At 53.6% G+C, this 14092-nt stretch overlaps 1 protein-coding gene across 1 annotated transcript in view; it reads left to right on the top strand.

Annotated features, from left to right (window-relative positions):
- MUC16 (mucin 16, cell surface associated) overlaps positions 1-14092 on the top strand; it is a 154893-nt gene that overhangs the window by 114742 nt on the left and 26059 nt on the right. The window contains 19 exon segments of the mRNA XM_069491483.1: positions 407-579; positions 693-728; positions 1285-1320; positions 3096-3220; positions 3328-3395; positions 4015-4187; positions 4302-4337; positions 4897-4932; positions 6712-6836; positions 6947-7014; positions 7634-7806; positions 8514-8549; positions 10318-10442; positions 10551-10618; positions 11227-11399; positions 11514-11549; positions 12974-13098; positions 13187-13254; positions 13682-13854. Coding sequence (XP_069347584.1) covers positions 407-579; positions 693-728; positions 1285-1320; positions 3096-3220; positions 3328-3395; positions 4015-4187; positions 4302-4337; positions 4897-4932; positions 6712-6836; positions 6947-7014; positions 7634-7806; positions 8514-8549; positions 10318-10442; positions 10551-10618; positions 11227-11399; positions 11514-11549; positions 12974-13098; positions 13187-13254; positions 13682-13854 — 1853 coding nt within the window.

Raw genomic sequence — 14092 nt, 5'->3', positions numbered from 1 at the left:
CTAGTCATCCTTTCGGATTTCCCTCCATTCCTTAGAACAGGAAGAGCATTTCCTTCAGGTTTTCAATTCTGTGCCCAGATGTTCTCAGAAGGCAAATGTGCTCTGACCTCTTGCTTTAATGCCAGTGGCAGCTGTTCACTTGTGTAAAGTCTGAGTTCTCCTGTGCCCAAGCCCTGAGGATGCAGGGTTGGGTCTACCAACGTAATAAGAGTTCTTGGACCTACGTCTCAGCTCACAATCCCAACCAGGCTGCAAGTGTGTGCACTCAGTGAATCTCAGGCCTGCTTCTCTCCTCTCCACCAGACCTCACCTTTCCTCTTGCCCCTTTCTGTCCTGGCCCCGTGAGTCTCGGAACCCCTCCCCGGGCAATCCATTTATTGTCATTCCCCTCACCTGCCCTCCACAGACCTGAGAAGAACGGATCAGCCACTGGAGTCGACGCCATCTGCGCCCTCCTCCCTGTCCCTGCACACCATGGGCTGGACAGAGAGCGGCTGTACCGGGAGCTGAGCCAGCAGACACAGGGCGTCACCCAGCTGGGCCCATACACCCTGGACCCGGACAGTCTCTATGTCGACGGTGAGAGGCTGCCACCCTTTTTCTGCCGCGCAGCAGATCCAACCTCCTCCCTGTGTTTTGCTCTCTCTCCCTCCTCCCATCCTCTACTCAACCTCTGTCCCCCGCCTGCGCAGGTTACAACCCCAGGAGGACGCCCCCGACCTCCAGCAGTGAGTATTCTTAGCCTTCAGAAGTCTGTAACCTGCTTCCACCTGAGTCGCATCCCTTAGAAATGGAAGAGGCCAGGAGCCCACTGCCTCCACTGCACACCCCCACCCCACTTCCAGCCCTGAGTCAACAGGGACCTGTGCCCTCCAAAACGCTCACATGTAGGCAGCTCCTCCCTAGCATCTCCAAGATGAGGGAGTCCCGAGCACTTGCTTTGTTTTTTCCCTTCTTAGCAGTGACAATGTCAATATCTATGGTGCAGGGCCATGGTGGGCTGTGGGTCTTCTCTTCCTCCCTGGGTGGGCTCTGCTGCAACTGGTTCCTGCACCTGGTCCCCATCCCCATCTGGGCCTCCCAACACAGATCTCTGAGCAAAGCCTGGGGTCAGGGTGGACTCTGATCCCTGCCAGCAGGGGGCGCTGCCTTCCTTTCAGTCACTCTCAGGTGTGATGGTCCAGCCAGCAGTGGACCATCTTTCCAGCTGCCAACTCCCAGTATTCCCAGTTGCCTCTTCATGGAAGATCTCTCCCTTCCCCCTTCCCCTCCTTGTCTCTGCAGGTCACACCCATCCAGCCTCAAACGCATCCACCGCTGGTGAGTATTCCAGATCTCTGTGTGTTTGTGACCTCCTACCTCCCTTCCCCTGAGACACAGGAGCCGGAGAATGGCCATCCCTGACCCCTGTCAGCCATTCTTTAGATGGGAAGGGACCAGTGGAGATGTACAGAAATGGGACCTGGAGGTGGGTTGATCCCTTGAGGGTGGAGTTTCAGAACAACCTGGGCAACACAACAAGACTACATCTCCACAAAAATTTTAAAAATTAGCCAGGTGTGGTGGTGCTCACCTATAGTGCCAGCTACTTAGGGAGCTGAGGCAGAAGGATGATTTCAGCCCAGGGCTGTGAGGGTGCACTGAGCAATGATCCCATTGCTGCACTCCCGCCCTGGGAATATGTTGTGACCCTGTCTCAAAAAAAACAAAGACAAAGAGTAACGTACCCAGTTGTTGGTGGCAGGAATCACCAATCCCTTCAACGCACACAACCCTCTAGGACAGTGGCCTCACTTTGGGATGAATGGGGCATATGTATGCACAAATGTTTATACTTAGAGCCTCCACCACTGCCACCCTTCGCTTAAGGTATAACACACTTTGGATTTCATTCCCTGTGAGGTTTTGATTTGTTTTTCAGCATCTATGGCCACTACTTCCTCCAAACCAAACCCTCAGTCTACATCACCCCCTCCAAGGCCACAGGCAAAAAGGCTGTCATGGGTGCCCAAATCCTATGTGCAAACTCATTCATACCTGATCACTTCTTCTCTCACTGCTCACTCCCCATCTCCAAAAACTCAACCATTAGCAAGGATTCCAGGGACCATCTCGTGGCTCAGGATCCAAATCCTGGGTCCAGCCCAGACCACACAGCAGCTCCTGGCCCTTGGTCCACACACCTCCTGGACATCACTCATGTCCCTCGTTCTCATACTCCAAAACCCCACCTTCCTCCTCCTCATCAAGGCAGAGGCACAACACGGACATTCACCTTTCTTCTAGCTCACCTTGTACCTCATCCATCACAAAATCACACCTATAACCCTTCGGGATATCTCTCAAGCCCCCTCATTTCTCTGCATTTGCATCAATCAACTTCACTCAGGACACCAGCATTTTTGCTAGACAATTACAATAGCCTCTCCTCTGGCCTCCTTGTGTTCTCCACACAACAGCTTCCTGTCTTTACCACTGTATATCGGCCATATCATTCCTGTCTTCTTGACCATCTTTGGAGGACTCTATCTGGTCTACAAGTCACATCCAAACTCCTGTGATGCCTCCCTCTTTGGGGTTCAAAGCATCTCTCCATTCTGAAACCAATGTTCCTGTACTGAAAGAGTATGCGATGCCTTGAGCTTACCATTCTCTGTCCTCCTTCGAGGATTTTGCCCAGGCTGTTCCTTCTGCCTCAAGTGCCTTCCCCACCCCCCTTGCTTAGCTCTTCGTAACCTAACGCTTCCTGCTGCTTTTGGCCACACCGGAAAGGATGTTTCCTCCAACATCGGTTCAGTGGCTCTTCTGGACTTGCACAGCCAACCCCCAGCCCAGAATTCCCTGAAGGTCACCTCCCTTCCACACCATGAGGACACTATGCTCTATTGGTCTTTGGGCTCAAAGAGCTCAGCACAGAACCTTCCACATGTTAGGCGCTCTATACTCACTGAATGGATTAACAGAGTTTCTTGAAGTCTTGGAATTCCAGGATGTTTCCTGCTGGTGCCCCACGGTTAGGGCCACGACAGCCTTGGTCATTTTTGCTGTGGCCCAAACTGGACATCTCTGTCTCCCTTCCCACCGCCCCCCTGCAGCCACCGTCGCTACCCTGGTGACCTTCACTCTCAACTTCACCATCACCAACCTGCACTACAGGGGGCACAGGCAGCCACCAGGTTGTTTGAAGTTCAACACCACAGAGAAGGTCCTGCAGGCTCTGGTGAGAGCTCCGCCCACTTCAAGCCCCACCCACTCATGTAGCCCCACCCCCCAATCACCACCTTGCCCCTCTCTCTCACATCATTTTCTCTCCTCTCTCCTCTGCAGCTTGATCCCCTGTTCAGGAACACCAGTGTTGGCCCACGGTACTCTGGCTGCAGACTGACCTTGCTCAGGTGAGATTGGGAATACCCAGCCAGGGCTGCCTCCATGCTCCCAGGCCTGAAGAGTGTGGTCGGCTTCCTTCCTGCCCTCCCTGTGGGTGCCCTCAGCAGAGGTGGGATTCAGGAGGCCCTGGCTCCAGGGTGAAGGTGTCTCCCAATTCCACCGCCTCCCCTATGCAGTGTGTTCACATTTGCAAAGTCCGGCAGCAGGATGTGACTCTACCCCTAACCATCCTTTCTGATTTCCATCCATTCCTTAGAACAGGAAGAGCATTTCCTTCAGGTTTTCAATTCTGTGCCCAGATGTTCTCAGAAGTCCAATGTGCTTTCACTTCTTGCTTTAATGCCAGTGGCAGCTCTTCACTTGTCTAAAGTCTGAGTTCTCCTGTGCCCAAGCCCTGAGGATGCAGGGTTGGGTCTACCAACGTAATAAGAGTTCTTGGACCTACGTCTCAGCTCACAATCCCAACCAGGCTGCAAGTGTGTGCACTCAGTGAATCTCAGGCCTGCTTCTCTCCTCTCCACCAGACTTCACCTTTCCTCTTGCCCCTTTCTGTCCTGGCCCCGTGAGTCTCAGGACCCCTCCCCGGGCAATCCATTTATTGTCATTCCCCTCACCTGCCCTCCACAGACCTGAGAAGAACGGATCAGCCACTGGAGTCGACGCCATCTGCGCCCTCCTCCCTGTCCCTGCACACCATGGGCTGGACAGAGAGCGGCTGTACCGGGAGCTGAGCCAGCAGACACAGGGCGTCACCTGGCTGGGCCCATACACCCTGGACCCGGACAGTCTCTATGTCGATGGTGAGAGGCTGCCACCCCTTTTTCTGCTGCGCAGCAGATCCAACCTCCTCCCTGTGTTTTGCTCTCTCTCCCTCCTCCCATCCTCTACTCAACCTCTGTCCCCCGCCTGCGCAGGTTACAACCCCAGGAGGACGCCCCCGACCTCCGGCAGTGAGTATTCTTAGCCTTCAGAAGTCTATAAGCTGCTTCCACCTGAGTCGCATCCCTTAGAAATGGAAGAGGCCAGGAGCCCGCTGCCTGCACTGCACACCCCCACCCCACTTCCAGCCCTGAGTCAACAGGGACCTGTGCCCTCCAAAACGCTCACATGTAGGCAGCTCCTCCCTAGCATCTCCAAGATGAGGCTCGAGTCCCGAGCACTTGCTTTGTTTTTTCCCTTCTTAGCAGTGACAATGTCAATATCTATGGTGCAGGGCCATGGTGGGCTATGGGTCTTCTCTTCCTCACTGGGTGGGCTCTGCTGCAATTGGTTCCTGCACCTGGTCCCCATCCCCATCTGGGCCTCCCAACAGAGATCTTTGAGCAAAGCCTTGGGTCAGGGTGGACTCTGATCCTCGCCAGCAGGGGGCGCTGCCTTCCTTTCAGTCACTCTCAGGTGTGATGGTCCAGCCAGCAATGGACCATCTTTCCAGCTGCCAACTCCCAGTATTCCCAGTTGGCTCTTCATGGAAGATCTCTCCCTTCCCCCTTCCCCTCCTTGTCTCTGCAGGTCACACCCATCCAGCCTCAAACGCATCCACCGCTGGTGAGTATTCCAGATCTCTGTGTGTCTGTGACCTCCTACCGCCCTTCCCCCGAGAAACAGGAGCCCGAGAATGGCCATCCCTGACCCCTGTCACCCATTCTTTAGATGGGAAGGGGCCAGTGGAGATGTACAGAAATGGGACCTGGAGGTGGGTTGATCCCTTGAGGGCGGAGTTTCAGAACAACCTGGGCAACACAGCAAGACCACATCTCCACAAAAAAGTTTAAAAATTAGCCAGGTGTGGTGGTGCTCACCTGTAGTGCCAGCTACTTGGGAAGCTGAGGCAGAAGGATCATTTCAGCTCAGGGCTGTGAGGGTGCACTGAGAAATGATCCCACAGCTGCACTCCAGCCCTGGGAATGCGTTGTGACCCTGTCTCAAAAAAAAAAAAAAAAAAAAAAAGACAAAAATTAACATACCCAGTTGTTGGAGGCAGGAATCACCTATCCCTTCAACGCACACAACCCTCTAGGACAGTGGCCTCACTTTGGGATGAATGGGGCATATGTATGCACAAATGTTTATACTTAGAGCCTCCACCACTGCCACCCTTCGCTTAAGGTATAACACACTTTGGATTTCATTCCTTGTGGGGTTTTGATTTGTTTTTCAGCATCTATGGCCACTACTTCCTCCAAACCAAACCCTCAGACTACATCACCCCCACCAAGCCCACAGGCAAAAAGGCTGTCATGGGTGCCCAAATCCTATGTGCAAACTCATTCATACCTGATCACTTCTTCTCTCACTGCTCACTCCCCATCTCCAAAAACTCAACCATTAGTAAGGATTCCAGGGACCATCTTGTGGCTCAGGATCCAAATCCTGGGTCCAGCCCAGACCACACAGCAGCTCCTGGCCCTTGGTCCACACACCTCCTGGACATCACTCATGTCCCTCGTTCTCATGCTCCAAAACCCCACCTTCCTCCTCCTCATTAAAGCAGAGGCACAACACTGACATTCACCTTTTTCCAGCTCACCTTGTACCTCATCCATCACAAAATCACACCTGTAACCCTTCGGGATATCTCTCAAGCCCCCTCATTTCTCTGCATTTGCATCAATCAACTTCACTCAGGACACCAGCATTTTTGCTAGACGATTGCAGTAGCCTCTCCTCTGGCCTCCTTGTGTTCTCCACACAACAGCTTCCTGTCTTTACCACTGTATCTCGTCCCTATCATTCCTGTCTTCTTGACAATCATTGGAGGACTCCACCTGGTCTACAAGTCACATCCAAACCCCTGTGATGCCTCCCTCTTCGGGGTTCAAAGCATCTCTCCATTCTCAAACCAATGTCCCTGTACTGAAAGAGTATCCGATGCCTTGAGCTTACCATTCTCTGTCCTTCTTCGAAGATTTTGCCCAGGCTGTTCCTTCTGCCTGGAGTGCCTCCCCCCCTTGCTTAGCTCTTTGTAACTTAACGCTTCTTGCTGCTTTTGGCCACAACAGAAAGGATGTTTCCTCCAACATTGGTTCAGTGGCTCTTCTGGACTTACACAGCCAACTCCCAGCCCAGACTTCCCTGAAGGTCACCTTCATTCCACACCATGAGGACACTATGCTCTATTGGTCTTTGGGCTCAAAGAGCTCAGCACAGAACCTTCCACATGTTAGGTGCTCTATAAATACTCACTGAATGGATTAACAGAGTTTCTTGAAGTCTTGGAATTCCAGGATGTTTCCTGCTGGTGCCCCACAGTTAAGGCGACAACAGCCTTGGTCATTATTGCTGTGGCCCAAACTGGACAGTTCTGTCTCCTTCCCCCTCCTGCAGCCACTGTCGCTACCCTGGTGACCTTCACTCTCAACTTCACCATCACCAACCTGCACTACAGGGGGCACAGGCAGCCACCAGGTTGTTTGAAGTTCAACACCACAGAGAAGGTCCTGCAGGCTCTGGTGAGAGCTCCGCCCACTTCACCAAGCCCCACCCACTCATGTAGCCCCACCCCCCAATCACCACCTTGCCCCTCTCTCTCACATCATTTTCTCTCCTCTCTCCTCTGCAGCTTGATCCCCTGTTCAGGAACACCAGTGTTGGCCCACGGTACTCTGGCTGCAGACTGACCTTGCTAAGGTGAGATTGGGAATACCCAGCCAGGGCTGCCTCCATGCTCCCAGGCCTCAAGAGTGTGGTCGGCTTCCTTCCTGCCCACCCTGTGCATGCCCTCAGCAGAGGTGGGATTCAGGAGGCCCTGGCTCCAGGGTCAAGGTGTCTCCCAATTCTACTGCCTCCCCTCTGCAGTGTGTTCACATTTGCAAAGTCCGGCCGCAGGATGTGACTCTACCACTAATCATCCTTTCTGATTTCCTTCCATTCCTTAGAACAGGAAGAGCATTTCCTTCAGGTTTTCAATTCTGTGCCCAGATGTTCTCAGAAGGCAAATGTGCTCTGACCTCTTGCTTTAATGCCAGTGGCAGCTGTTCACTTGTGTAAAGTCTGAGTTCTCCTGTGCCCAAGCCCTGAGGATGCAGGGTTGGGTCTACCAACGTAATAAGAGTTCTTGGACCTACGTCTCAGCTCACAATCCCAACCAGGCTGCAAGTGTGTGCACTCAGTGAATCTCAGGCCTGCTTCTCTCCTCTCCACCAGACCTCACCTTTCCTCTTGCCCCTTTCTGTCCTGGCCTCGTGAGTCTCAAAACCCCTCCCCGGGCAATCCATTTATTGTCATTCCCCTCACCTGCCCTCCACAGGCCTGAGAAGAACGGATCAGCCACTGGAGTCGACGCCATCTGCGCCCTCCTCCCTGTCCCTGCACACCATGAGCTGGACAGAGAGCGGCTGTACTGGGAGCTGAGCCAGCAGACACAGGGCGTCACCTGGCTGGGCCCATACACCCTGGACCCGGACAGTCTCTATGTCGACGGTGAGAGGCTGCCACCCTTTTTCTGCCGCGCAGCAGATCCAACCTCCTCCCTGTGTTTTGCTCTCTCTCCCTCCTCCCATCCTCTACTCAACCTCTGTCCTCCGCCTGCGCAGGTTACAACCCCAGGAGGACGCCCCCGACCTCCAGCAGTGAGTATTCTTAGCCTTCAGAAGTCTGTAAGCTGCTTCCACCTGAGTCGCATCCCTTAGAAATGGAAGAGGCCAGGAGCCCACTGCCTCCGCTGCACACCTCCACCCCACTTCCAGCCCTGAGTCAACAGGGACCTGTGCCCTCCAAAACGCTCACATGTAGGCAGCTCCTCCCTAGCATCTCCTAGATGAGGGAGTCCCAAGCACTTGCTTTGTTTTTTCCCTTCTTAGCAGTGACAATGTCAATATCTATGGTGCAGGGCCATGGTGGGCTATGGGTCTTCTCTTCCTCACTGGGTGGGCTCTGCTGCAACTGGTTCCTGCACCTGGTCCCCACTCCCCATCTGGGCCTCCCAACAGAGATCTCTGAGCAAAGCCTGGGGTCAGGGGTGGACTCTGATCCCTCCAGAAGAGGGCGCTGTCTTCCTTTCAGTCACTCTCAGGTGTGATGGTCCAGGCAGCAATGGACCATCTTTCCAGCTGCCAACTCCCCAGTATTCCCAGTTGGCTCTTCATGGAAGATCTCTCCCTTCCCCCTTCCCCTCCTTGTCTCTGCAGGTCACACCCATCCAGCCTCAAACGCATCCACCGCTGGTGAGTATTCCAGATCTCTGTGTGTCTGTGACCTCCTACCTCCCTTCCCCCGAGAAACAGGAGCCCGAGAATGGCCATCCCTGACCCCTGTCACCCATTCTTTAGATGGGAAGGGGCCAGTGGAGATGTACAGAAATGGGACCTGGAGGTGGGTTGATCCCTTGAGGGCGGAGTTTCAGCACAACCTGGGCAACACAGCAAGACCACATCTCCACAAAAAAGTTTAAAAATTAGCCAGGTGTGGTGGTGCTCACCTGTAGTGCCAGCTACTTGGGAAGCTGAGGAAGAAGGATCATTTCAGCCCAGGGCTGTGAGGGTGCACTGAGAAATGATCCCACAGCTGCACTCCAGCCCTGGGAATGCGTTGTGACCCTGTCTCAAAAAAAAAAAAGACAAAAATTAACATACCCAGTTGTTGGAGGCAGGAATCACCTATCCCTTCAACGCACACAACCCTCTAGGACAGTGGCCTCACTTTGGGATGAATGGGGCATATGTATGCACAAATGTTTATACTTAGAGCCTCCACCACTGCCACCCTTCGCTTAAGGTATAACACACTTTGGATTTCATTCCTTGTGGGGTTTTGATTTGTTTTTCAGCATCTATGGCCACTACTTCCTCCAAACCAAACTCTCAGACTACATCACCCCCACCAAGCCCACAGGCAAAAAGGCTGTCATGGGTGCCCAAATCCTATGTGCAAACTCATTCATACCTGATCACTTCTTCTCTCACTGCTCACTCCCCATCTCCAAAAACTCAACCATTAGCAAGGATTCCAGGGACCATCTTGTGGCTCAGGATCCAAATCCTAGGTCCCGCCCAGACCACACAGCAGCTCCTGGCCCTTGGTCCACACACCTCCTGGACATCACTCATGTCCCTCGTTCTCATGCTCCAAAACCCCACCTTCCTCCTCCTCATCAAGGCAGAGGCACAACACTGACATTCACCTTTCTTCTAGCTCTCCTTGCCCCTCATCCAACACAAAATCACACCTGTAACCCTTCGGGATATCTCTCAAGCCCCCTCATTTCTTTGCATTTGCATCAATCAACTTCACTCAGGACACCGGCACTTTTGCTAGGAACTTGCAGTAGCCTCTCCTCTGGCCTCCTTGTGTTCTCCACACAACAGCTTCCTGTCTTTACCACTGTATCTCGTCCATATCATTCCTGTCTTCTTGACCATCTTTGGAGGACTCTATCTGGTCTACAAGTCACATCCAAACCCCTGTGATGCCTCCCTCTTTGGGGTTCAAAGCATCTCTCCCTTCTCAAACCAATGTCCCTGTACTGAAAGAGTATCCAATGCCTTGAGCTTACCATTCTCTGTCCTCCTTCGAAGATTTTGCCCAGGCTGTTCCTTCTGCCTCAAGTGCCTTCCCCACCCCCCTTGCTTAGTTTTTCCCTAACGCTTCCTGCTGCTTTTGGCCACACCGGAAAGGATGTTTCCTCCAACATCGGTTCAGTGGCTCTTCTGGACTTGCACAGCCAACCCCCAGCCCAGACTTCCCTGAAGGTCACCTCCCTTCCACAGCATCAGGACACTATGCTCTATTGGTCTTTGGGATCAAACAGCTCAGCACAGAACCTTCCACATGTTAGGCGCTCTATACTCACTGAATTGATTAACAGAGTTTCTTGAAGTCTTGGAATTCCAGGATGTTTCCTGCTGGTGCCCCACGGTTAGGGCCACAACAGCCTTGGTCATTTTTGCTGTGGCCCAAACTGGACATCTCTGTCTTTCTCCCCCGCCCCTGAAGCCACCGTCGCTACCCTGGTGACCTTCACTCTCAACTTCACCATCACCAACCTGCACTACAGGGGGCACAGGCAGCCACCAGGTTGTTTGAAGTTCAACACCACAGAGAAGGTCCTGCAGGCTCTGGTGAGAGCTCCGCCCACTTCACCAAGCCCCACCCACTCATGTAGCCCCACCCCCCAATCACCACCTTGCCCCTCTCTCACATCATTTTCTCTCCTCTCTCCTCTGCAGCTTGATCCCCTGTTCAGGAACACCAGTGTTGGCCCGCGGTACTCTGGCTGCACACTGACCTTGCTCAGGTGAGATTGGGGATACCCAGCCAGGGCTGCCTCCATGCTCCCAGGCCTGAAGAGTGTGCTCGGCTTCCTTCCTGCCCACCCTGTGCATGCCCTCAGCAGAGGTGGGATTCAGGAGGCCCTGGCTTCAGGGTCAAGGTGTCTCCCAATTCTACCGCCTCCCCTCTGCAGTGTGTTCACATTTGCAAAGTCCTGCCGCAGGATGTGACTAATCATCCTTTCTGATTTCCATCCATTCCTTAGAACAGGAAGAGCATTTCCTTCAGGTTTTCAATTCTGTGCCCAGATGTTCTCAGAAGGCAAATGTGCTCTGACCTCTTGCTTTAATGCCAGTGGCAGCTGTTCACTTGTGTAAAGTCTGAGTTCTCCTGTGCCCAAGCCCTGAGGATGCAGGGTTGGGTCTACCAACGTAAGAGTTCTTGGACCTACGTCTCAGCTCGCAATCCCAACCAGGCTGCAAGTGTGTGCACTCAGTGAATCTCAGGCCTGCTTCTCTCCTCTCCACCAGACTTCACCTTTCCTCTTGCCCCTTTCTGTCCTGGCCCCGTGAGTCTCAAAACCCCTCCCCGGGCAATCCATTTATTGTCATTTTCCTCACCTGCCCTCCACAGACCTGAGAAGAACGGATCAGCCACTGGAGTCGACGCCATCTGCGCCCTCCTGCCTGTCCCTGCACACCATGGGCTGGACAGAGAGCGGCTGTACTGGGAGCTGAGCCAGCAGACACAGGGCGTCACCCGGCTGGGCCCATACACCCTGGACCCGGACAGTCTCTATGTCGACGGTGAGAGGCTGCCACCCCTTTTTCTGCCGCACAGCAGATCCAACCTCCTCCCTGTGTTTTGCTCTCTCTCCCTCCTCCCATCCTCTACTCAACCTCTGTCCCCCGCCTGCGCAGGTTACAACCCCAGGAGGACGCCCCCGACCTCCGGCAGTGAGTATTCTTAGCCTTCAGAAGTCTGTAAGCTGCTTCCACCTGAGTCGCATCCCTTAGAAATGGAAGAGGCCAGGAGCCCACTGCCTCCACTGCACACCCCCACCCCACTTCCAGCCCTGAGTCAACAGGGACCTGTGCCCTCCAAAACGCTCACATGTAGGCAGCTCCTCCCTAGCATCTCCAAGATGAGGGAGTCCCGAGCACTTGCTTTGTTTTTTCCCTTCTTAGCAGTGACAATGTCAATATCTATGGTGCAGGGCCATGGTGGGCTGTGGGTCTTCTCTTCCTCCCTGGGTGGGCTCTGCTGCAACTGGTTCCTGCACCTGGTCCCCATCCCCATCTGGGCCTCCCAACAGAGATCTTTGAGCAAAGCCTGGGGTCAGGGGTGGACTCTGATCCCCGCCAGAAGGGGGCGCTGTCTTCCTTTCAGTCACTCTCAGGTGCGCTGGTCCAGCCAGCAGTGGACCATCTTTCCAGCTGCCAACTCCCCAGTATTCCCAGTTGCCTCTTCATGGAAGATCTCTCCCTTCCCCCTTCCCCTCCTTGTCTCTGCAGGTCACACCCATCCAGCCTCAAACGCATCCACCGCTGGTGAGTATTCCAGATCTCTGTGTGTCTGTGACCTCCTACCTCCCTTCCCCTGAGACACAGGAGCCCGAGAATGGCCATCCCTCACTCCTGTTACCCACCCTTTGGTGGGAAGGGGCCAGTGGAGATGTATAGAAATGTCACCTGGTCGTGCGAAGATCATTTAAGGACAGAAGTTTGAGACCAACCTGGGCAACATTGCAAGACCCCAAGTCTAGAAAAAAATTTTCAAGATCGCCAGATGTGGTGGCACAAGTATATATTCCCAGCTGCTTTGGAGCGTGATGCAGGAGTATCTCTTGAGCTGAGATGATTGGGCTCCATTCTCCCATCTCTGTCCCCATAATGAAAGACCATCTAATTCCTTGAGCATGCAGTGGTTTGTCCTCCTCCCAAGACTTTTCCCAGGGTATTCCCTCTGCCTTGAATGGCCCCCAATAGTTGGTTAGCTCCTTTTAACCTAGCTCTTACTCGTGCTTTTGGCCACACCAGAAATAATGTTTCTTCTGGGAAGCTTCCCTCCCTCATGGGTTCAATTGCTCTCCTGCATTTGCACAGCCACCCCTCGTTCCAGGCTTCCCCTGAAGGTGACCTCCCATCCCCAGCATGAGGAGACTATATCCTCTTCATCTTCAGACGCACAGCACTCAGCACAGAACGTTGCACACCTTAGGCGCTCCATAAATGTTCACTGAATGAATGCGCAAATTTTCCTGATGTCTTGGGAATTCCAGAATGTTTCCTGCTGTTGCCCCACTGTTAGGGCCTGAACAGCCTTGGTCATTACTGCTATGGCCCGAGCTCGACATCTCTGTTTTCCTCCCCCACTGCAGCTACTGCCCCTACCCTGGTGACCTTCACCCTCAACTTCACCATCACCAGCATGGAGTACACGAAGGACATGGGGCGGCCAGGTTCCCCAAAGTTCATCTTCATCGAGAGTGTCCTACAGAGCTGGGTGAGATGACCACCACCGGCCCCACCTCACAGCTGCCCACACGGCCCCTCAGCCCCTCCTCAGCCACCTCCCTCTGTCCTCCCACCAGCTCTCGTTCTTGTTCAAGAGGACCAGTGTCCACTCCATCTATGCTGGGAGCAGACTGGCCTCACTCAGGTGAGACACCTCCCCCAGCCCCGGGTGAGAACCATTCCTCAGATTGAGTGAACCCTTGTGCACTGGCCAGCAGGGCCCAGGGACCACTCACAGCACAAGGGCTTCCAGTGCCCACCACAAGAGATGCCTCCATGCCTTCTTCATGTGTAGGTGGTGCAAATACTCAAGGCTTTAGACGAGGAAATGTGTTTGGTTTATGGGATCCAAATGATATTGTTTTAAATGAGGGCTCTCCTCTTAGAAAAAGTGCAACACTCATACATCCTGTCTGCAAATTCGAATTAGAATGTTTTCCATCCCCAGTGTGCCTGGGATGAGAGACACTTATCAGAGCCCCTTCAACATCCTTTAGCCTCCTCCCACCCTCTCTCTTGCTTCCCACACCCAGTTGTCAGTATTCCATGTCCCTATGTCCTTCCTTCCCCAGGCTTGCAAAGCATGGATTGGCCACCAGAGTCGATGTCATCTGCACCTTCCACCCTTACCCCGGGGGCCCTGAACTGGACCGAGTGCGGCTGTACTGGGAGTTTAGCCAGCTGACTCAGGGCATCTCCCACTTGGGCCCCTTCACCCTGGACAAGGACAGCCTTTATGTGAACGGTGAGGAACTGTGTTAGAGTCATGGGTCTCTCCTAGGTGGAGTCTTGTATTTTCCCAAACCTGTGAGCAAAGTTCCCAACTCTCTCAAAGAAGCTTTGTCCCATGTTTTTACCTTTGAGCTGGGTTCGGTCTTCATTGTGATGTGTCAAAACCATCAAGGAGACTGGGCACTGTGACTCACGCCTATAATCCCAGTGCTTTGGGAGGCCAAGGCAGGAGGATCGCTTGAACCAGGAGT

Source organism: Eulemur rufifrons, chromosome 2 (assembly GCF_041146395.1).
Source record: "Eulemur rufifrons isolate Redbay chromosome 2, OSU_ERuf_1, whole genome shotgun sequence".
NCBI classification, from domain to species: domain Eukaryota; kingdom Metazoa; phylum Chordata; class Mammalia; order Primates; family Lemuridae; genus Eulemur; species Eulemur rufifrons.
This window is presented reverse-complemented; position numbering and strand designations above follow the sequence as displayed.